At 39.4% G+C, this 24,975-nt stretch overlaps 1 protein-coding gene across 5 annotated transcripts; it reads right to left on the bottom strand.

The window, feature by feature from the left end:
* Positions 1-686: 686 nt before the first annotated feature.
* LRRC8B (leucine rich repeat containing 8 VRAC subunit B) lies at positions 687-23,289 on the bottom strand. Of its 5 annotated transcripts, none has more exons than XM_030033117.2 (7): positions 13,827-14,548; positions 12,746-12,848; positions 11,859-11,982; positions 7,496-7,550; positions 6,042-6,141; positions 3,199-5,360; positions 687-2,131 (listed from the first exon to the last, which is right to left on the bottom strand). In XM_030033117.2, exons 6-7 carry the CDS (start codon positions 5,332-5,334, stop codon positions 1,859-1,861), a joined length of 2,409 nt encoding a protein of 802 aa, XP_029888977.1. In that variant the 5' UTR covers positions 5,335-5,360; positions 6,042-6,141; positions 7,496-7,550; positions 11,859-11,982; positions 12,746-12,848; positions 13,827-14,548; the 3' UTR covers positions 687-1,858. The 5 variants fall into 5 exon arrangements, with proteins under 5 accessions (XP_029888977.1, XP_040983978.1, XP_040983979.1 ...); XM_041128044.1 differs by having other exon boundaries at positions 13,836-13,946; XM_041128045.1 differs by having other exon boundaries at positions 11,859-11,929; positions 13,827-13,946.
* Positions 23,290-24,975: the final 1,686 nt, after the last annotated feature.

Here is a 24,975-nt window from a genome sequence, read left to right on the forward strand (position 1 = left end):
TGAACCATGTCAATTCCTATGGAACTATTACACAACTCAAAATTAGTTGGAAGTAGAGTTTGGAAGAGCTATGTATGGACACTATTATGAAAGACCATTGCAGCAGCACTGGTCTACACATAAACACAACTACTCAGTTTACACTAAACATTTCTAGAACTACCTAAAAAGTAATAGTTTTACCACATTTTGGTTCCCTGAGAAGAAAAAAATGCTCTAACTACAAAGGTCTTTGGAATGCCATCAGTACAATAAATAAACATGCACCTCTTACACTGCTACTTGCAAAGACATCTCCTACTTCCATGTTGATCAGACTTGGGTTTGGCATTTTCATTGAAAAAAAACCTTACTCTCCACAAAAGTGGCACTGGAATGGGAGCAAGAGATGACTAAAAGTAGTGTAGTACTAAAACTGGTTTATCTGTGATGATTTGTTATTACAAACTGGAATGCATAGTTAGCAGATGAACACAAAGTCATTAAGAGAACAGTTTAACTCATCTGTTTAACCCATAATTGAGATTGGTTTCTGAAACCTTTAATTAACACAGAAAGTTTTCAAATACTTTTTGGAAAGCATGCTCTTTTCTTTCCCAGGGGCATAACTTATGTTTTTAGTGAACATGATAAACATCATGAGAGTTAAGACTTCAAATATAATAAAACAGCGCACAGCAAAAGAATGAAGTCAGGAACCATTTTATTTCCATCCAGTATTGCAAGTATTAAGGATGGCATAAGAGCTCATTCCAGCACTATAATTTATGAAATTATTACATCCCTAGAAGAGGCAAAGCTTATAATGCTTCCTGTTTTTCCGTCCCAAGTGCTTATAAGCTGTGTGATTATTTGGTTTGTTTTAACTGTGTCTTTCTGTCCTTATCCAATACAAGCCCCCTTCATCCTCTCCCCAGCCACCAAAATACAGTAACTGGGTGTGCAGAAGCAGCACTGAGGCAGTCAGTAATGAGAAGTTATAAAAATATTAAACAGCAACATGCACTACACTAACACCCAGGATGCTCACAACATACAGAAGACAACTTTGCAACTATATCATGTTCCATTTGCCACCATTATCTATGAAGATCAGTACTATAAGATTTGTTGTCTAGTACATGCGCACAACAGTTACTCCAGATTCTTCTGATTCCTCCCAATTTCTAGACAACAATTCATTTTGTATTTACTATTTTTAAGACAAAATACTGAAACTGGTTTCAGGCATTAGTGTCCAACTGGTTTTAATAGCAAGATTCAAATGGCATCTTCCACAATTATAGAATTAATGCCCAGTACTTGTCAAAAGCTTTAAAAATTAAGGTATGTTGAAAAATTACTTTCAGTATACCTCATGCAATTGAACTGCTCAAATAGTTTAAACTCTTAATTTAACACATTCTAAGTTAGTGAAGAGTTCATATTTAGAAACTAATTCCAGACAGTTCTTAGACCTCATATGGCAGGAGATGAAACTGTTTAAAATTATCACTATCATTGGGAAAAATTCCCATAGGAAAAAAAAAAAAGTATGTACACTCTCACTATAGCCAGGCAATCAACTCTTCCATTTCAATACCATCATAAACATTTAATTGAATTGTTTCAACCAGTAGAACTCAACCAACAATTCATATTTCAGATTTTTCAAACATATGATTACATGTTAAAGGCTGCATTTTTTGTTCAAATCTAAATAAAATTTTTCTCTTCCAATACAATCAACTCAGTTCAATGCATTTAAGACTGATTTATATATCGTTATCTCTCCTTTACTACTCTCCACCTATACAGATCTTTAGAGAGATATTAAGCAAAAGGATTATAGAATGCAATGAAGAATTTAATTTTAAACTTAGCACTTATCTGAGCATGTCTGCAAACGCTCTCTTACACGAGGTGGAAGTGTTTTTAACAACCTTTCTTCTACAATTAGACTATTCCGCTTTAAGAACTGACATTCTTCCAGTTCAGCAGGAAGTGATTCAAGATAGTTTCCAATGAGCTCTAATTGAACAAGGTTCAGTAGCTGACCCACACAAGGGGACAAATTCATCAGACTGTTATTCCCCAGAAGAAGAAATTGCAGCTTTCTGCACTGAAACAATCCATCAGGCAGCATTTCAATCTAGAAAAAGGAAAGAAAAGAACAAAAATAATGTATATTAGAAGTTGTTAGCCTACATGCAGCTCCATGTTTTGACATTTCCTGGTTTTATTTCAGGGTAAAAAAACCCTCAGTTTATAGAAGGATAAGGAAAGGGAAGATTGTAATGCTTCTATCACAAAGTGATAAAGTGCTTGAGAACACTTCAATGGTTTTATATACCTGTTTTGTTATGAGGATGCTTAGCTACTAGCAGAAGTCAAGACATAAGCATGGCAGGGAGGAGCATATACATGCACACATGCACAGAAGTGCGTACAAACGTGTGCATGTGCAGGTGGCAGGGGAGATAAATAGGTTACTATCTCCTAAGAATCGCTTAAAGAACACACACAGATTGTGGAGAGACAGACAGTTCCTGTGTTATGAAACCTGCACAAGCAGTTATCTGTGCAGTACAGTAGTAACTTAGTCCTGGTCCACACTACTGACATATGACATCCAAAAACAGCTTCACCAGTGAAAACAATTATAAACCTCAAAAGAAGTCTTAAGTCACAAGCCCGGACCCCACACTAATGAGCCAGACAGTTTAGCACTGCTGATGAGGTTACCAGCTATAATTATTTCCCTCTTCCCAATCAGACAGCTGAGCTGCTCATCACCTAGCTGGTGATTCACTACAGCTTTCAGTTTGACATTTTAAGGTAAAAATTTAACACTGTTCACTTCCATTAAAATACTACATAGGCTAGACAGCTGCAGGGAAAGTGAAGATACATTTCTGCAACCATCCTAACCTATACTATCTCTGGATCAGAGCCCTTAAGCTGCTACAGACCAGGATAGTACTCACTCAGTATTACACAAGCTTTGATGACACCAAAGTTTTAGTAATTAAACAAGCACCACCCCTTTTTTCAGCCTTACTGGGTTTACTTTAATCATGAATACCACAAAAGCATTTTGAACCAGAGGCTGTTCCAGAAGAAATGGTAGGTTAAGTCAATATTTGGGGTTTGGGTTGGTTGTTTTTTGTTTGGTTTTGTGTTTTTTTTTTTTTTGTAGTAATTCAAAGTTCTACTTACATGGTTTTTTGTCAAAGCCAAGTACTGCAGATTGGTCAGATAACCGATTTCTTCAGGGATGGAGGTTAGCTTATTATAGCTAAGATCCAGATAGTGTAATTTTTTACAAAGAAATAGCTGCAATGGAACATTTTTAATATTATTATAATTTAGATACAATTGTTCCAGGTTTGATAGTGCACCAATCTGCACTGGGACATATGAAATACTGTTGTGCCACAATTTTAAGCAAGAAAGGTTCTTAAGATGTTGAAAACTAATTATTTCTTCCACTGTTCTGAGATTATTTTCTTTTAAGTCAATTTCATGCAAATTGTTTAGGGTAAAAATGGAATGGGGGATGCGCTCTAAATCACAGCAGATTAATTCCAAGGTTCTCAGGTTTACCAGCTTCTTCAGGTTATTTAGCACTATCAGTTTATTTCCCTCATTGTTGATAGACAAGTGTTGTAAAGAAGGCATAAGATCTGTAACCACTTGAGGTATGCGGGAAAGGTTGTTTTTTAAGTGAATTGATCTCAGATTTTTTAGCCCCTGAAAGCTTTCGTTGTATATGGAGTTGTGATGATCTAGCATGAAATATCCTGTTAAGCACAATTCTTCTAGGTTTTTTAAATGAAAGACCCAAAACGGAATTCTTCCCATCTCACTAGATTTCAGGCGCAATGTTTTCAGATTTTCTTCTAAAAAGCTGACTGCTGGATAATCCATCGTTAGTGATGAATGATAAACATTGAGTTCTTTGAGATTGACTAGCTGGGTCACAGCTGAAGGAAGTTTGGCTTCAGGGATAAGTTCCAGGCTTAGGACTTCTACTTCTGTCAATTCAAAGACACTGTCTGGAAGACCATTTAACATGAAAAGGTGAAGTTCAATCTTGTCTTGGGAATTTTTTACTAGTTTATTTTTCAGTTTTTCCACTGACCATTCATTGTTAAGATTTATTTGTTTCAGTTTGTTTTCACTCAAATCAGACAGGAATATTGAGAATCGTTGGGAATAGAGAGGATCATACTGATCTGCCAAGTGGAGAATAAATGCAAAGTCATTCTTTACATCAGGTATGTCACTGTAATTACTTCTCTCTCTCAACTTCTCAAAAGAATATTGCTTAAGTGAACTTCTTAACATCCACCACAAACTATAAGTACAAGTTAACCCATAGAAGATCACTAAAACAACATAAAACGAAGCCAAAACTTTAAAAATTTCTGCTAGTGAATAAACGCACTGGTACCTTTTGTAGCCCGTAAAGGCTTGAACATTAACTACACAATCAATTTCAAGTGTAATAAATGATAAATAGTAGGGGACATAAATTATTATTATTACAAATACAATGACTTTCACTATAATCTGTTTCATATACACTGTATATATGACATCCTTCTCTTCAACATGTACTCTGAATTTCTTCACTTTTTCAAATATAGCTTTAGCTTGTTCCCCTTCTTTTTTGTCAAGAACACTTGAGGAATTTTCTCTTCCAGCTGTTTCCAAGCCAGGTTGCGAATAAGGCAGGGACTGTCTGCTGGCCCCTATATCTACTGAACTCCCAGGTGATGAAATCACTGCTTTTGATTTGGCTATTGGCAACTTCCTCACAGACTGCTCAGCAACTGTTTCTGAGAGGGCGCGCGTTGTCCATGGAGAATCAAAACACTTCTGAAGAATGGCTACAAAGTGCTCAAGCCTGGAACTTGTACTAGGGTAGTAAAGCCAGAAATTACTGCAAGCTGCAAAAATAAAGGTATGTAGAAGCACTAGGTATGGAAAAAATTTGGCAAACCAGTGAAGCTGTCTCTCATAACATACTGCATCAATATAGGAATACTGCTGCCGATGGAGATCATTCTGGATTTTAAGCGGGATGATTATCTGTGCTGTAGAGCTAGCCGACATGTTAAGGTTGGCTTTAAGTAAATCCCAAGGCACGGCACAATGATTGTCAAATTCTAGCTTGCAAGGAAGACAACACAATACTCTGGTTTGAGTAAGCTGGAGAGCCCCAGCGAGCACAGCAACTAGCAGCATTATCATGGTGAGGTAATACCAGAAGACATCCCACCATGGTTTTAGTATGTGGTAGGATGACTGGGCATCTGCTAAGTATTTGAGTTCTGTTAGCGTGATCATGACTTTCACCTGTGAGAGAACAGCAGCTGGTAGAGGAAAAAAGAAAAAAAGACATCCTTAGAGAACTGTTAAAAACAATTTCTCACCATTAAACACTTGAAACTCATTACTGTTTTCACAGTTCAAAACATGTAACATTTGGCCTAGCATCCAGAGCATAGCAAAAGGATCCAAGAACTCCTAGCACCTAACCCTAGGCATCATATCTATTTTAAGGAAAGTTACTTGAAATGCAAAAATTTAAGTGAAGAGTGAAACTAACATCAGAGATTAGGAGAAAGTCTGTTTTGACCAAACATTTGGGCACTGTTCAAGTAGAAACAACAAGCAGGTATAAGTTAAAGAAGCGTCTGATATATTACTAGCAGTCCTTCACCACTGTCCTAAACTTACATAGCAAAAGTGATTTCTCATTTATGAGGAATTCCAAAAATCAGAGCAATATATTAACATGATGGCTCTTGTGATTTAGAATTTTCTATGAGATTACATAATTCTACCCAAGAATAAAGATTACACCAAAATTCTCAAAAAAGCAGTTTTGCATTACATTCTTATATATAATTCCCCATCTTCTCCCATCAAGAGAATTAAGCATACTGACAGAATGAAAATGAAACTAACACAACTTATTATTGTCCAATACTGTAATATATATAACAATGGCACGCTTAACCCCCAGCAGCATAGGTTTGAGTCATACTTACTTTACTAATTAAAGAGAATAAAGTATGCAGCACTGCTCAGTCAGGAGGTCTACACCTTTTAAAATTCCTTGGACATGCCATCTTTACATTTGTCTTCATTCTGGATGGAGAAAACATTGAATATGCTTTATTTTTAATGGCTTTACCTAAATAAAGAGCAAACATTTCAGCTTTCATTAGAACTGCTGCTTATTGCAGACATCAGGATCCATTAAGCTCTGCATTGCTACAGCTACATGAAATGGAACAGGACACACAGACATGATCACATAGAACGTGAAGTCAAAGTTTTGCACAATCACGTCAACACAAAAACCAGAAAACCGCCTACAGCTAGCCCTATTTCAACTGGGAAGTAATTTTATTTTTTTTCAAATAACTATGTGAAAATAAAATACGCAACATGCAAGACTTCAAGTAGTAGAATTCAGTCATAATTTTGATATACCAAGGTTTGGCAGAAAGGCAAGTTTCTCAAAAACAGAGACCAATATTTTCCATCCTGAAACAAATTAATAAACTATCCAGTGTTAATGGCTATACCACAGACACTACCAGGTTTGGAGAAAACGTACTATAAACTTTAAGCAGTACAGATATTAAGCAACACAGATGTTCTGTATTGTTCTTAATCATAGAATTATTTAGATTGGAAAGTACCTTTGAGATTGAGTCCAACCGTTAACATCGCACTGCCACGTCCGCCACTAAACCACATCCCTAAGCACTACATCTACACATCTTTTAAACACCTCCAGGGATGGTGACTCCACCACTTCCCTGGGCAGTCTGTTCCAATGTTTGACAACCCTTTCAGTGAAGAAATTTTTCTTCATATCCAATCAAAACCTCCCTTGGTGCAACTTGAGGCCATTTCCTCTTGTCCTATTGCTTGTTACTTGGGAGATGTGACCAACACCCACCTCGCTACAACCTCCTTTCAGGTAGCTGTAGAGAGAGTGATAAGGTCTCCCCTCAGTGTCCTTTTCTCCAGGCTGAACAACTCCATTTCCCTCAGCCACTCCTTATAGGACAAATGCTCTAGAACCTCCACCAGCTTCTTTGGATGCACTCCAGCACCTCAATGTCTGTGTTGTAGTGAGGGGCCCAAAACTGAACACAGTATTTGAGGTGCAGCCTCACCAGTGCCAAGTACAGGGGGACAATCACTTCCCTAGTCCTGCTGGCCACACTATTTTCTGATACAGGCCAGGATGCTACTGGCCTTCTTGGCCACCTGGGCACCCTGCCACCTCATAGTCATAATCATTGGTATTGGACATTTCAATTCCAAACAGAGCTGACAAGCTGTTATAACAAGACAAACAACAGCTGAACTAAGGCAGAACCTTATTCTTACTCCACATTCACATTTGAAGGGAGAAGAATGGCCAAAAATAAGTTAACCCTTCTTGCATTGACAAGGCTACTTTTAATAGAATGTAGAAACTTACCAGGCCCACTCAAGGGAAAGCAGCTGAAGGAGGACAGGATGGCTACAAAACACTCCTGGAGAGAAAATAAATCATCATCAGATCATGAAATATTTGGACTCCAACAACTGTAAGTATTAGAACAACAGCTCATTACTCCTTCCACAGCAGTGTTGTAAAGATCCAACATTTAATGACCAAAAGACCTAACTAGATCTACAAGATCTAGTTAGAATAATTTAAAATGATCCTGTCAAATTATTTACTTGGTCACCACCTGAAAGTTGCTTTTCCTGAAGTAGAGATGTAGTAATGGCCCTTGTCATTGTCCCCTAAAGCACTAAAAGCCATTTCAAGTCAACATTTTTTGCATTTATATGAAGTTACTAGTCCTGCAGCTGAGATGCTCTAACCATAGCTAAGAAACAGCAATTTCTTCAATCACTCCAGCTCATCTTGCAAAAAACACATCTGTAAATACCTTTAAAATGAATTCTTTTGGTATAATTCTTTGGGGTTTTAATATAAATTCTTAGGTATAAAAGCACAAAAAGATACTAAACCCATCCAAACTAAGGCTTTAATTCTACAAAGAATATCCAGATCATGTCTCTACTCAAGCCAAACATGCTTGATTTGAATGTAGACAGAAAAATCAAAAGTATTTTTTTCATTTCCAACCTAAAATGAAAACCTGTCAATTATTCTCACTTGAACTTTGCTACAAAAAAATGAAAGACTTGGGACTCCTGTTAAAGTTGTAAAGAACACACTAAGAAATAAATATGTTGAATGATTCAAGAAAGTAAGAGCAAAAGGTATAAATAGCATATTTTTAACAAAGAAAAAACATTTGAAAAGTCAAAATGATCACTGAACTGGCTGAGAGTTTAAAATAGTATGCAAGGTCTAATTAGCATGAGGATGGGAACAATTCTTTTCTTGACAAACACGTAAACCTCATCAGGGACTTGGGCAGATACTAACATTTTAAAATAAGATGTTTTATGTAACTAAATGCTTATTAGAGAAAGTTACATGTAAAACAATTAAATAATGCACATATGTACTTCGCACTTTTATACAAAGAACACCACTTTTCTGGTAACAGACCTATTCTGGGGAACAAGCAAGGCTCTTGTTGAGTATAAGGGACAGAATTCAGAGTACCATAAAACAGTTAACACCGATAAAGTATTTTCTCTAAAAGTTACAGAAAGAAGAAACACAAAATGGAATTTAAGCCAATTCTATTAAAAAAATATCGGTATACTTGAGAATACGCATAACTCAATACACCTTCTTCAACCAGTGCCATAATGCTGAGAGTAGTTTATTTTTATACAGATTGAGAACTCAAAGTGAGACTGACCCATGTAATTTTGTAAGGTCTGTTTCTGTAAAATGCTTTCTTTGTCACCTCCCTGCCTTGAACTGGAAAGTTGTTAGTCCCTATCACATATTCCAGAAAAAAAGGCTACATTCTTGAGGCAGTTTTACAACACCTTCTAGCAGAAAGCAAGTGTCACAATATTAAGTATTTAAATACTTTAACTCCTTGTTAATGACCACTTTTTTAAACTAATCAAGCATAAGTATTCATTACAATTCTATGTATACAAAATAAAGTTTCCTATGAGAGAAATACATTGTATATACAAGTGTAATATAAACATGTGAATTATTAATGATAATGTTGCTAAAGACAGTTTTCTTTCAAATCCTATCTGTATGCCAAGAGTGACTAATCAAATGGAATAATGCTGAACTATAATGGGTTTGATAAATCTCATCTCCAGCAGCTTTCAACCCATATCAAAGCCATAAAAGCTTTTCAAAGTGGCCTAATTCAATTGGCAATCTTTCTCAGAAGATGAGAGACAACAGTTTAGCCCCAGGCTAAATGATGACTTCAGGAGAGTTACCCCAGACCAGTACTGGGACACAGGCCAGGAAAATAAAGCAATAAAGATCACTAATATCTAGGCAATTTTTAGTTACTTCAAGACTTACAGATCTTACCAATAGAAACATATCCAGAACATGAATAAAAGGCTATCATTTTGACAAATATTATCTATAAGCTGACACCTCACCCAAACCTCCCCTGCTGCCAAAAGGTTACTTAACATTGCATTACTCTGTCATTTGGTCACTGCTTACATAATTTTAGGCACATTTAGTTAGGGATGGCTCTGCAGCAAGGTAAGTGCCTTGCTTGTCCTCCCCAAAGGATAATGGGCTACAAAAGGCCAATACCTGACAGCAGGCTTTGTTTTATTTTTAAGGCTACACTGTTTTTGTTGATTGTCTAAGTATTCAGCTAGTGTTTCTGACACACTAAGTTAATCAAAATAGATTTATACAGTTAAAGCATACCTTGACAGGTATTCCAGTGGCCCCTCTATCTTGCTTTTTTCCCCTCCCCCTCAGAGAAACAGAGTCATCAAGTTTTCAGCCAATCTCTTGACTAATGCTGTTAATTCCAACAGCATGATGTGCTTCTCAACTGAGATAAGGAGATGCTGACATACTAAGTAAATGTGTCCGTTTTATCAATTTTCTATCAAAAGCGATTCCTGAACTATAGTACCAACTTAGCTTCTAGCTAGTTTACATGTATTACTTTTTCTTCTGAAGTTGTGGATGCAAAATCTTTAAACTCAGTAATAAACTAAACATGCAATCAATTTTGCTTAAGAGGCAGTTTTGAGACTCTCCTATGGGATTCCTAGTACCCGCTTATGGTCTCACATGCACAGCCCAAACCTCCACTTGCAAATAAACCCTCATGAATATTCCCAAAGGAAAAAAGTAACAGACTTTACCCCCTCACACACTCATCACCTAAAACACATATTTCCTGGCTAAAACTTCCCCTTTTATTAGCATGCTACCATTTCCTTTTTCAAGCATTCCCTAAACAAGAAAAAGCCAGGTACTGCAAGATTTTTGGAGCAGGTCTGACTTCATAAAGAACGATACTATCATACATACTCTTAACAGATGTGTTCAGATGACTGCCTCTCCCTTTTTTAAGCCTCCTATTGACAAGTAATAGACTACTCAATTCAAGCACTATATTTGATATATGGTGTTTCATGAATCTGTACTTTGACCACTTGTGTGCACATGCAGATTCAGTTGTAGGATCTTTTCAATGGGAACTGTATTTTTGGATCCGTATTCCACTGCATGCAGAACAACATGCAAACAAGATTATAGAAAGCTTCTTTCCAGTTCCTTCTGAAGAAGGTCACAGGTGACAATTAAACATGTATAAGTGATTATCCTTTTGTATTTAAAATAAACCCAAAGACATTCTCACACTCTGCAGTAATCACCATATTCCTCAAGCACAAGATGTTTGAGACTACACTAACATTGTTGCAAGTTTCCATAACAACCTTTCAAACAATCAAAGACCTAAAGTCCTTCCAAACAATCAAAGATCATAATTACAACTACAGACAATCTCAACCACCTGTATCTGGATTAACTAGAGGCCTTACCTTTCTTAAACACTCCTGCTCTCAAGACAGTACAGCTGAACATAATATGTGGAAGAATAATAGGAAAGTCTTATGCTGTTTAAGAAGCAGTCCTCACTCTCTGGAGAAGGCTGCTTACATAAGACTACGTAGCCCAATAATTTCTGGGAAAAAAGAAATTGTAAACATATTTTTAGTTTAAAACTTAGTAAGTTAGGCTACACTTACATTTTTACTCTGCTACTGCTTCAGAGTTAACTGCACAGAACATAAGCTGATAAAAAGTCTTGCAAAATTAAGCAACTACTACCCAGCTCTACCACTACCATACCTTCAGCAGGCTGAGAAAAATAGAGTACATGGCAAATGTATTTTAAATAGTTTTCTCAACTACTCAAAAGCTTGAACATTCCTAAGTTCAACATAAAAGGCCTTAAAGTAGGTGAAAAAACCATCTTAAAGGCAGCTTCACCTAAACTCAGAATACCCATCTTTATTCTATTACTTCCTTTCTCTGGTACACTTAATGCAAGAGAAATACTTTATCTTGCAGTCTAATCTAAACTGAAAATAAGCTTTACTCCAATTTGATTTGCTTTACAAGCAAAAGACTTACTCTTGAAATCTGACTGTGCAGGATTAGATACGCTACATTATACATTGCGAACTTATGCCTGCAGCACTCCAGAAAAGACCATTGTCTTCCTTGAGCCATATTAACTTAGCTTCTCATTAAATGCCACCAATACACAAGTATTAAGCCTTTCCTCCATTCATGGAGGGCCAGTAAAGAATTAAACTTTGGTAGTAAAATATGTCACTGGTCAAACACTCACTAGGGAGATAGATCATCTTCAAACATTCTAGTTGCACAGGCAGTTAAAATTACATACCTGTAGGCCATATGATAATGAATCACATCAGCAAGGTCTGCCCAAGTACATGAAGTTACTTGAGCCTAATTCTCAATAGTGGATGGAAGGGAGAAACCAAGTCGACTATTTTGAGGGTTAAACTCTGTAATGAAGTTGTATAACAAGATATGCATTTAAAAGGTATGTTAAATGTGCTTTTTATTTCATACTAGTCTAGCCTGGAGAGCAATTTTAAATACAAATCCATGTTCAGACATACACACTTTGACTGGTAAAAGCACTTTCTCTGGCCCTCTCCTCAAGTTAAGTTCAAGGTGCTAAGGATTGTGTTCTAGCTAAAATAGAAGGTCACAACCTATGCTCCTAGAAAGGCCTGTACTAGCAAGAAAATTATGCAGTTTAAACCCAAGTTTAAGACCAAATAGACAGTAGGCAAGATAAGCAGTTTACACAAAAAACACTGCAAAACAAAACAAAGACAAATTAAGTGGGTACAAACCTAGGTTTCTGAACAAGTGTGTTTCAGAGTTAAACAGGCAAGTAATCTAATGGTAAAAAACCAGAAGTAAAACAAAAAGGTAGACCAGCTTTGTTTTGCACATAATTACATCAATATGACTGATTCTTTGAAAGCAAGCTGTCTACATTCTGGGCAAATATCACTTAATTCATAGTCATGATGCTTCCTAAGATCCCTACCAAACTAAGCAGGATCCAGACTCTGAATCAAATCTGGACAGTTCTAGTAAGCAATAGCTTGCACAGCTACAGCACTATTTTCAAACTCAGAGATGCATTTTTTTAAAATATATAAATTAAGGTTATATCAGATGATGATAGAAATATGACAGAGGAAGGACTTTAACTACACACACAAGTATTATGGTGCTGTGGTCTCCTCTTACCTTGAAGACAGATTAAGATAAACCTGCAGCCAAGCTGTAGTAGCTTTCCCAGATCATGGATTTATTTTCAGCTTGTGTTCTCACCCCTTTAATTCTTTTTAAACTACAAATATAAATATATTAACTTAAACTTGAGATGTATTGGCATCTAAAATACTGATTACAATAAATATCAAAACAAGCACCTGTTTAGAAGAGAGTGCTTTGTATTGGTTATACAAAGAATCCAAAGAGTAAATTCACTTAGAGCCATATTTTGTTTCACCCTAATATTTAACTAATAATTTATTTAATTTGCATTCTCACTGACAACTCTAGCACTCTTTAGAAAGCAGATTTTTTTTTCTCCGTTAATTTACATTTCTTCAAACAGTTGTACATTTCAAATATTCTACTTTAAAAAGGAAATTATAAATAGAAAGAGACTGCCAAAACTCCACATCGGTATTACCCACTAAAAAATAGCTCTATCAGGAGTCTGCTTGGCAATTCCTAAAGAAACATAGCAAAACCCATTAACAGATAAAAAAAACACAACTGGAAAGCATTCCATAAGGCTTTTTAAAAAAAGAGAAGAGTATAACAAACTGTAGTAGTTCTGACTGGAAGACCATGGCACACTGAGGTGTTAGTGATCTACTCTGGCTAGTTAACAGGCCCAGGCCTGTGCTGTGCAGATCTCTTGGCTGCAGGATAAATTTAGCCAGCTCATAACAGAGGAGTCTGCAAGCAGCTCCCACTTGGTACCAGCGATTACACCACCTGCACGTCCTTGCCTTTATCAAGAAGTGCAGCAAGAAGTTCTCCTGTGAACATCTTTCCTGGCTGACAGTGGAAATGACACAGAGTTGTTTTCTTGTAAGAAAATTCTTTAATAGCTTGAATGATCAAAATGAGGTAACCATTTCTACAAGCAGGGTCTGCACGGTGTTCTGCACAAGGATTGAAGGCTCATTTGATGCTGCGCAACTCATGTTCCCAGCTTCTAAAGGGATGTAAGATTATCTATACTATTCTCTTCCTTTCTAGTGTCAAAGCCAATAAAAAGCATTTTAAATGATACTGTACAGAGTCTGGGTACCTTTCTTACTGAGATCATCACGGACCAGCACCTCTTGGTGCAAAACACAAGCCACATAGATTGTCTTCCAGAAGGTCACTTCTGAAATTCTCGTAAAGTAAAAACAGGGGCCCAAAAACACTGGAACAAAGAACAAGTCCCACATATCTGTTATATGGCATGATCATATCTCATTCATTTTCAACACAAAGAGGTTAGTATTTACAGTGAAGCACTATCTTCCGTCAGCCTCCTTTCTCCCTTTTTTGGCCCCATAACACTTTCAAGTAAACAGAAACTTCAGTATTGAATAAAAAGTAGGAAAGGGGCATGTATTCCTACTACTTCTAAAGTATCTATACACTTCTAAGAGCCCAAAGAATTGTATTTTTAAGCATGGCATTAGACAGCCTCTAATGAAATACACAATTTAATGCAACAGAAAGTCAGTTCATGTTAAGTCTCAAAAAGGGGACACAGGTACACAAGCAGAATCAGCACTCAAGTAGTAAAAGAGACTTCTTTTACAAATAAATTTGAAGCCAAGCACATTCAAAGCACGTATCAGTTATCTCCTCTTAGGCAAACCTACCTTTTTTTATGAAATGTTAATGGATTTGTGAAATAAGATTGAGAGCACTGAGATACTACACTACATTACCCACAGCAATGTACTTAAATCATCAACATCACCCCAGAGTGGCTCATGCTATCACAGACCCAACATACAATCATGAACTTCATACATATTTAAAGAAAAAAACAAGTCCATGCATATTTAAAGAAAAAAACAAGTCCAGTTACAAATCCATTAGTTTTTTCCTTTCAAAAAATATGACACCCAAGTTATAGAAGTACAAATTAAACAGAGCTTACCAGATCAAGTAGGTGCATTTCTTTGAGAAAATAAATGTTTTTTCTAAACACAGTGTAAGAGATTGAATCTAGGTTACAGAAAATCACTTCCAGAGTGACTCTGTACTATATCAACTAAGACAAAGCTCGTAATTTCACAAAAATTACAAGCAATTCACAGAAAAGGAGACAGGTCACAGGCCATGCTGAACAAAGAAAAGGTAGACTAGATAAAAATAAGATTTAACACTTACAAGGACTGCAGCACTAGGAACATGTAAAAAATGTTCGAGTATGCAGATGACAGGTTTTTTTGATCTAACTTTTGAGTCATCTGTTGGAAGCAACCAAAAGAAGAGAGAGAAAACCCTACCTGGACTAATCCTTTGTAGGAGGAATATGCCACCAATGATGTAGCCCTATGAGCAGCAAAGGCTGTCCTCCACTAATACCCAAGAAAATACTTGTAGCAGACAGGGGCACCATTGTCTACAAACCTAATCTGGATGCCTAAAGAACATTATCATCCCATTTAGAAAAACCCAACAAAACCAGAATCAGAACTGCAAGACTAACAATGCCTAGAGGAATGGTGACTCTTAAGAAAGTAGACTAAAGGAAGCAGGCTTTCTAGCATAAGAAAAAGAAGAATGAGAATATACTGGCGGTGGAGAGGAGGGGAATAGAACAGCATGGGAAATGCATCTGCCTTCTCAGGACAGTACACAGCCCATCTGTGCTCAGCTAATGCTTATTTAAACCAGTGTGGGATGAGACAACTCTCTCCAGAGATGATTGCAGGCATGCCATGCTGTCAAACATTCCAGCCCAAAGGTCTCATGGAAGATATCAGGGAAGTGGCACAGATTACACTCTTAAATGATACCTAAAAGAACAGGCCTCCTTTGTTATTTCCCCTATCCCCCAAGCAGGTTTTAAAATCAGTACAGCAGCAGTGAAGACAGAAATAGTACACCAATACTACAAACAGTCCTTACTTTCACATTCCAAAGAAATCTTAGAGCAAGTTTGGAGCATTAAGTATGGAAAGTCTCCTCGGTTCTTCACCTATTCTTTCCTAAGCAAGGAAGACTACACCAAAAGCAATCTCAAAAGGTCTAGGCTGGGACTGATATCTGTGGCATGCTGTATATTTTATAGCTCTCCCATAAACCATCTTACACAACAGTACATCAAGTCCTTCATCCCAGTACTAACATAGCTAATACAGTCAGACACCTTTCAAGTGCATGAAATGAGATTTTCAAGCTCACTTATAACACCTTTTTATTCTTGTAACCACATATTTGGTTCTTTCTCATGCTGAGAAATATGAATACATAACCATAATACAATGGTATCAGCACTATTCCTCCAGCATTCTAAAGGAAGCCTCAGTGGTATCTAATTCTGCATACCAAGATAAGTACTACAACAGAAAATTAATTTTTACCCCCTTAGTTTCCAGAAGTCAGACACATACTCACAATGTCCATTCATTGTGCTGCTATGCTCAGGACATCAGAAACAAAGCAGAAGATAACACAGGAGAATAGTCACAAATTAAATACTACAAGGTTTCTCTAGTAGCAGATTCTTTAATTATAGTACAGTTTATTATCTTCAGTCTTCAAGAGCAGTAAAAGTACAAGAGAACCAGCAGCATAAAACAGTTATGATTATTTAACAGAAGACCCTCTTTCCTTGGGAAAAGGCAGGGAATTGCTCATACATGCTCTTCCATTTTCAGTGTACTTTTCAGTAAAGTCATAAATGGCCAGAGACCCTTGAAATGGCCAGACAACTCCTGTAACCTCACTGAAAAGAAGTCTGAAATAAGAAAATATTCTCAGAAGGAGGAGCCTTGAAGTATGTCCACACACCTGAACTAGTTCTGAATTAATTTCTCAAGTACCACCAGGAGTGCTGCTGTCACAGCAGAACAAAGTGGATTACAAATCCTACTTAAGTAGTCAGGTAAGCATTTGGGTCAATTTTGTAGTCCACAGAATATCATGCTGCTATAACTAGGCTACCATATAATGAATTATGTTGATAATGTAATACCATACATACTGATGTATTAACTAAAGCATGTTCAATATTCTGATTCGATACTTCTAGATGAAGGTCCTATAAGGAATTCAACAGCACTGCATTTAGACAAAGATGGAAGGGGCCAATATTCTTCATACCACAGGAAGCCTGCTAGTTTTGCAGAGAGCAGAGTAGTGAAATCCAATGTTTTTAGATATTCAGAACCTCCATTCTACATTATTTTCCCAGCTCAAACACTGCTTTCCTATACAGTAACCACACCCAACCCAGTTAATAGGGATGTTTACCTCTGACAGCTGAATAGCTTTATGCAAGTCATTTTGTTTCTCTCTGCCTCAAATTCCTCAACTGTAAAATCATGGTAATGTTTCTCCTATTCTTCATAAGGTATTTAAATGAGGAACATTATACAGTAGTGACACCTTCTTACTAGGTAATCAGAGGGCCATTCTGGATTGTACTGGTTCTGTTAGGTTCTGAGAGCTGGAAGCACACATGCTATTACTTTTCCTATTAGTGGTCAGACAGTTATCACCTTTGCCTAATCTCAGAAATATGAATTTGTATTTATACTCCTTACTCTAGCCAGAATCATTCTGATGTTTCTAAAATATGAACAGTTACCTAGTACAATAAGTTAAAATTCCAACATTTGGCCTAAAAAGGAAACTGATGGTTTTTCAATATTTATAGACTGCCAAGACCAAAGTGTCCTATTGGGATAATAGATGTTGAGAACAAACAGAAACATCCAGTGAGGCCACAAATCAAAAATATATACCAAATACATTCTGCCTCTGCAAAATAATTATTACCACGCACAAATATAGCTACAAGATTTAAGAACAGTCAAAAACCAGTGTTTTGGTTTTCAGTTTTCCTGATGCTGCATAAGTTTCATGAAGAACTTTCCAGAAGGGCATATTATTACTTCCACAGACAAGAATTTAACTGCATCTAGGAAAATATAATTATCAGGGCAGCAATACAGAAACACATCTGATTTCACTCTATTAGTGCTGACATTGGAAAGCTGATTCAGATTTTCAGCAGTGGCTCATATCTCTTCTCAGAAGCAGCAGCTTTTCATCTTGTTTAACAGGAAAGACAGTTACTCCTGAAAGCCAGCCTGACAAGTTAAAACACTTGATTCTAGATGTTCGGTCTAAACATCTAAAATAAAATAATGATAACAGATAAGTTTCCAATTTACATCTGATTCAAACTCAGGCACTCTTTTTGTATGCAAACTCTCCTGAAACCCATCTTGCTAACTTTTAAAACAATCTCTCCACCCAAAAGTAAAAAAAGAAAAATTTGTGAAACTGCAGTCAAATACAAACTCCCCTGAAACAGAAATGGCATAGGTTTCACTAATCCTCCGGCAGGGAGCATGCTGTCCACACAATCACCTCAATCTCTTAAGTATCTTCCTGTTCATATTACTCTACATTATATATTTATTAATTGCACAAAGCAACCAGCTACATCATCTTTTCTTTTAATAAAATGAAAGGACTGAAAGACAAATTTCACATTGCACATACTGTGTAATAGCGTATGTACTAATTACATACCAATGCCTTAAACACAACTCTACAACCCGAGAACTGCACATACGCATGCAATCACGAGAGCTAAAAGCAGTGTTATGTGTCAGAAGCATCTCCTAGAACAATGCTAAGTTTCAGAACCATGTACAAGTGATCAGACTTGAATGATACAGTAAACCTACAGTAATCCCACTTTGTTTCCTGATCAAACACAAAGTTAGCTTAGTACAGATGTTCATGCTTCATACTTCCATCAAGCCCAAGTATGCTGTACAACAGTCTTCTACTGCACAAAATTTCCTTTTTAAGTAGGCTGTCTGAGGACACCTAACAACTGGCAAGTTTTTTCAGATAGCAGTACTACAAGAAAAACACTTTTTGGTATGAAGCCAAGTTTAATAACTTCAAAAACAAGAGTCAAGGTTTTATAATCACCCGAATCAATTAAGAACTTTGAAGTAAAAAATCCCTAGCCCCATATTTGTAAGAAACTGAATAATAGTTTGAAGCAAAGCAGACACCACTTTTAACAACTCCAGTTCAGTAAAGCACTTGAGTATTGACATATCCCATCTCACTTCAATTAAGCAATGTTTTGGTGCTTTCCTGACTCCGAGTCAGTGACATTGCAAAGTTAGTATTTAAACAATGTTAATGTTTAATAAAAAACATTTACTTGGAAAACAGTTTTCCTGTACTGCAAAGGCACTGGCAAAGTAATAATCATTTTCACACTTCCATCGGCATGGGTTGGAAATGATAGTTTATCCTGGTAATAATTTAAACACAGCCTAGAAACAGTTTTTAGTTAAAACTTTTCAAATGCCCTCCCTTCTTCAAATATTTTGGATTACACAACAAACGCACATCAAGATTTTGCTTTCATTCAGATGGAAAAAATAGTTTAAAGGATAAATTTCTCTAGCATTAGAGTCCAAATTTGCAGTTCTTAAATTCCAGCTCAGTAGACCTTTATATTTGCATGCAAATGAACTTTAGCTACCAGAAAATATCTGAATAAACATTTGACAACCAGAACTACTCATAGAATACCAATATTTTCCCCAGAAACCTAAGGCAGTAATGTCTGGGAAATCAGTGGTTACATTTCCAGGGGTTTTGAGTGAGCGTTTTAAAATCAATGTCACTTTAATTAAGCCTGAGTAAACTACTTGACCATAGTTTTGTAACTGCCATGCAACAAAACTGAAACTTTGTTTCCATATTAAACAAAAACCACAACTCAAACTAGCATCTCCCCAAGAAACAAATTCTTAAGCCTACTAACAATAGGCAGCAACAAAACCAGATTGTGTTACTACCATATTCTTCGTTGGTATCACTGGATCCCTTACTGGCATTTTTAATCCCTTCAGTTTCTCACAATCAACTAAATTCTCAATTTCAGTATAAGAAATTGCATTCCAGTTTACCGTATCAGAACATACTGAGAAGTTGAGCACTTTTGATGGAAATGCACTCACATAATTTAATTCAGGGTGTGTGAAGACCGTATTTTGGAACAGCACCATTGAGAATTAAATTGGAGATACTCCATTACGAGTTTTCTCCACAATTCCGTTCTGATTGTTGAAAGACCATAGAATCCTCTTAGGTGTACATCAGAGGCAGGTGTGCTACCACTATATCCCAAACCACATTTTTCTTGAAAAGCTGCATCATCTGCCTTCTTTCCAATGTACTATACCACTAGAAAGTATAGCCTTTTCATATCAGTAATCTTAAATCAAATAATTGGGGAACCTATTCATAAGTATTATGAAACTTTAGTTCAATATTGAATTACAATTTGATTTCAACTAGCTAGAAATTAAATCCATAACTAGTTCGTAGCACACTAACAACTCTTGGGGAAAAGAATCACCAAACCCAAGCATAATTACAACAAACTGAAGCCCGCTTACCAAGTCTGGTAAAACTCTAATTGGAATGTATGTGCAAGATAGTTCATACAAATAAGCAGTTTAGTTATCAATAACTTAAGACCACATGATTCATAAGACATTAATGAGGCTGACTGCCCACATGGTAGTGGTAGGATTAATAAAATGCAGGCCACTGCCTCTCAGCTACATTTACCAGCAAAGTAACAAAGCACAGTTTCAAGTTTGTGATGTGTGGCTCTGAACTCACTCCATACTGGATACAAACATGTATTAGACAGGGCATACCAGGGCTTGTCACCAGTTAAGACATTAAGACTAAAGCATATTATTTAATTAATTATTTGCAAATTAATAATAGATACATGTTGCTAAACCAACATATAATCTATACCACTTAAACATTAAAATGACAGCATATGTAAATATTAGAATATTAATTCCACTTTACATTCCTTGCCCTTCTACATGGCTACCCCTGGTATCTGAACCAAATATCTTCATAACCACAGCACAGACTTCTAACTTATTTTTAAAAGGAGTAACTGCAAGAGCAACTGGCAGAATAGTACTATTTGCGAGACAACAGCTGAACAGCTGTTACAAGGATGCCTATGGTAAGGATGAATACGGTCCACAGGTTAGCACACAATACAGACAGCGGTGTGAAGCATTTCGATAGGCAATAGAGACCAGTATAAACCACACCTTATCACATCAAATATCCATTAGTCACACTTAGTCACATAAAATGCCCCTTTCTAATCCCAGATGAGTAAAGCTTTATGGCTTTAGCAGTAGGTATTGTAAGCTGAAGTAGTATTACTAGTACCGCAGTCTCTTTCACTACCTGTAGCATGTGAGGCGAGGCAGGGCAGGCACAGTAGCAGCTAAAGGAACACAAGATTCTCCCCCCGCCTCTCCCCGAAAGCCATTATAAAAATACTTCTTTGGCAGTGACATACTGCTCTACAAAGTTCATTTTACAATGCTGAAATACTTATGGATATTTCTTTAGCATTGTTGGTGCCTCTCTAAAATTTACTCAACATGCTTTCATCAGCTTCAAAGAGCAGCTGTATTGGTATCTTGCAAGAAATAAAAGTCAATTTTCTTTTTCTCCCCATGAGAATCCTATTTTCCTGAAAAAGGAAAAAAATTTAAGATTCAGACCAGCAACTCTCTTCTCTGGAGAGTGCAAGGGAACAAGCATGCTAATACTGCAAACTTCTGAAAGTTATGTGAATCCTACTGAAGTTGAAACTCAATTACATTACACTAATGTAAAATTCAGTAGAATGTAAAAATATATGCTAATGTAAAACTGTGATAAACATTTTGTTATCTAGCTACAACAGAATGTTTTAAACACTGGGGAAAACCCTTAAGAAAACTTGTACCCTTTCCTAACTATTGATTCTCTACTACAGTCATTTTCCTTTCTGCTCTCATTTCATGTCCCTTGCCCTGCTCAGTACCACAGATGCTGAAGAAAAGCACTACTTATCCTAACTCCTTCGTTCCCCACAGTCAGCTGAGTTACACAAAGTAATCACACACAATGTACTTAAACAATACATAATAAATTTTACGAGTGATACGCTATAAGATTTCAATACTTAAGCCTTGTGGGCTCTCCCCCCCTTCTCTCGAAACTTTAAGAACTCAAACAAGATAGGTGAATAAGCCCTGATCTGTTGCCCTCTCTGCTAGGAAGGTCCATAAGGAAAAATTCTGAGACACCAGGAAATAATTGATGCCTTACCTTATCACTTCAGCAAATAGACAAGGAAAGCTGGGAGTCAGCAGAACATGTAGCTTAAATACTTGAAACTGCATGTGACCACACAGCTCCTAGCTTATTCTAGCACTACCTCAAAGGTACTGTTTTCAATGACCACACTAGGTGCCAATTGAAACACTGTTTACCTGATCAGCATAATTAACGGCAATCTCCATACAAAATTAAGCTTTAGGGAAGTCTACTTTAATCACTCCTACAGAAGTGGTTAATTGTAGTATTCACCACAGACAAATTCTTGGTTGAAGCCAGAAAGCTGCCTCAATTTCGCCACGGAACAGACCAGCACAAAATAAGCCTTACGTCACTAAACCAGCTCGGCTAGGATGCACGTAAAAGCTACCGTGCGAGAAGCCCCTTGTTACAAGATCCCTGTCTTGCTGGGCATGAGAAGTACACCGGCAAGCCCGAGGACAGGAAGAGAACGGCAAAGAGGAGGACGCTTCTTATCTCGCACGCAGTACTGTCAGGCCTCAGCGGCGACTTCAAGTCTCCTCTCCCTTTCGGAGAAGTTGGGACTTGGCAGCCGGCTGCCGTTTGCTCGGGGGCAGGTGCCGCCGCCACCGCCGTCACACCTGGGGCCGAGGGGCGGCAGCTGCCGCCCGGCCGCGCCGCGCCCGGGGAGAGGAAGGAAGCCGCAGCCGACCTGTAGCGCCCCGGGTCACTTGAGGACACGTGTAAATATCGGTTACGCAAATCAGAAAACGGTTTTCTCCCGAGCCCCACCCGCACGGGAGCGGGGCGGCCGCCAGGCCCCGGGGCGGGCGCGGACTCGCTCCGGCTTCCCGCGCCCGGTCCCCCCCCCCCGGCCGGGCCCGGCCGGGAGGCAGGTGAGCGGCCCCGCTGCAGGGCGCCGCCGGGGGAAGGGGCGGCCGCCGCGCAGGCTCACCGGGCCGCCTGGCCGGCGGGCAGCGCCGGGCGCCCCGCGGAGCGGCAGCCCCTCCCCTCCCGCAGGTGGACGGGGCACCCCGGCCCCTCAGGGAGGCGGCCTCCCGGCGGCGGTGAGGGCCAGCCGCGCGCTGCCCTCGGGAAAGCCCCGCTCCGCCCTGGCCCCGCTCGCTCCCCCTCCTTCCTTCCGTTCCTCCCTCCCATGCCGGGGGAGCGGGGCACCTGTCAGCGGCGGCCACCCCTCGCTTACCTGGCCGCGCCGCACCGCGCCGCGCCGCCTCCCCTCCCGCCTGGCCTGGCGCGACCAGCCCCGCCGCGCGACGGCGTGCCGCCCGCGCGCTCCGTCCGCGAGGGAGCCGGCAGCGCAGCGCGAGGCACCGGCTCTAACCGGCACTTCTCGGATCCGGCCCCGCCCCCGCCCCGCCGCCGTTGTCACGTTACCGGCCGCGCCAGCCAATGGGGCGCGCCCGGCGGAACCGCTGACAGGCCGCGGGGCGGGGGAGAGGGCTGCGGCGGACAAAAGCGTCCCGCCGCGCCCGGCCCCGCCCCGCCCCTCCCCGCGGCGCTCACCTGCAGAGGCACCTGACGGCCCCGCCCGGGCCGCCGCCGGGGGCGCTCCCGGCACCGCGGCCGTGCCCGCGGCGGGGAGAGCCGTCAGGCTGAGAGCCCCCCCGCCCGGTGCCGGCGCCGGCGCCGGGGCCGCCCCGACCCGCAGGCAGCGGCCGCCCCCTCGGTGCCGGCATTTAAACGCAGCGAGCCGCTCGAAAGCGGGAGGAGGCGGAGGGAGCGAGAAAGCAGTTGCCGCCGCTGCCGATTCAAAACTGAAACTTAATGAAGGTGACACTCGCAAAGCGGCAGCTCAGCCTGACAGAGGGCGCGCGGCTTCCTGGGCACCAGAGGCCTCGGCCGGGGCCGGGCGCCGGGCCGGGGAAGGGGTGCGCGTCCCGGAGCGGCCCCGGGGGCGGCTGCGCGGGCAGCGGCAGGGGATGAAGCCAAGCCCCGCGGGGGCGAGCGGAAGGAGCGGGGCTCGTCCGGCCGCGGAGAGCACGACGGTGGACGCTCGGGAATGTTCCGCGCGGTTGCATTCGGAACAAGCTCGCAGCCCTGCGGCACCCCGCCGGATGCGCTATCGCTGTACCTACTCTGCAGCGATGGTCGTCTCATTACTGTGGCCAGGTGCACCCGATGCCCACCCGGGTTGGCCAGGGACAGACTCGGGTCCGTATTACTGCATGGCAAGACCCTTGCATGGCTCTTCGGTTCCAGTGAAAACCTGGCAACGACATAAAAAAGTTCACAAAGACACACGATGTTTTAAAAAAAAATCAATCATAGATTCATTTGACTTTCCTACTTCGCTTCCTTCCTCTTTCTCCAGCGGACAGTGCAGCTCCCTCCTCCAAATGCCTGAAGAGGCTGATTCTGCTGGGTAAACCCATGAAAGCCTGAAGGAAAATTTTGATTCCCACCTAGATTTCTGCACATAACTGGGACAAATCGGCTGTGTCTGCCTCCTCTTAGTCATACGAACAGCTCAATCTACTCACATAATTTTCCTGCCATATTTTCATTATTAGCAACTTCATTGCAAGAATCTATTCAAAATTCTATTTACAATATCATTACACTCCTTACAATCGCTGTGCTATAGTAATGTTTATTGTTTGTCTAGTCATCAGTTTCGTGGAAAAAGGATCTATTTTCAAAATATTGCTTTTCCTCCATAAAACACCGAAGTCCTTTTCTTCACTGGTGTATGAAAACCCCCTTCATTAAACAGCACAGACGCTAAATTTTGCAAAAATAACCATTTTCAAATTGTATCCAGTACACATTTAGCTATTATTATTAGTTTCAACTTAAAATACCCATTAAAATATAACATACTTCTGTGCAACACAAAAGTATGTGCTTGTTTTGAAACACATGCATTGCAGTTTAGCCAAAAGTGAAACTAATTACAAATAAAAGTGAAGCTTGCTTTTTAATCCAAACACATAGAAATACTAATGCAAACATCTATGCTGTAAAAGAAAAAAAAAAAAAAAAGCATGTTTGTTTCACTAGTTTGCAGTCATATTGGTAGCCTAGCAGAGAATGTATTTGTTTTG

Source organism: Aquila chrysaetos, chromosome 12 (genome assembly GCF_900496995.4).
Source record: "Aquila chrysaetos chrysaetos chromosome 12, bAquChr1.4, whole genome shotgun sequence".
Classification (NCBI taxonomy): Eukaryota; Metazoa; Chordata; class Aves; order Accipitriformes; family Accipitridae; genus Aquila; species Aquila chrysaetos.

Excerpts from the sequence above, each read along its gene's own strand:
- LRRC8B (XM_030033116.2), bottom strand. The coding sequence starts at position 5,334 with ATGATCACGCTAACAGAACTCAAATACTTAGCAGATGCCCAGTCATCC. Across the intron at positions 2,132-3,198 it reads TGGCTTTGACAAAAAACCAT|ATTGAAATGCTGCCTGATGG; the intron begins GTAAGTAGAACT and ends TCCTTTTTCTAG.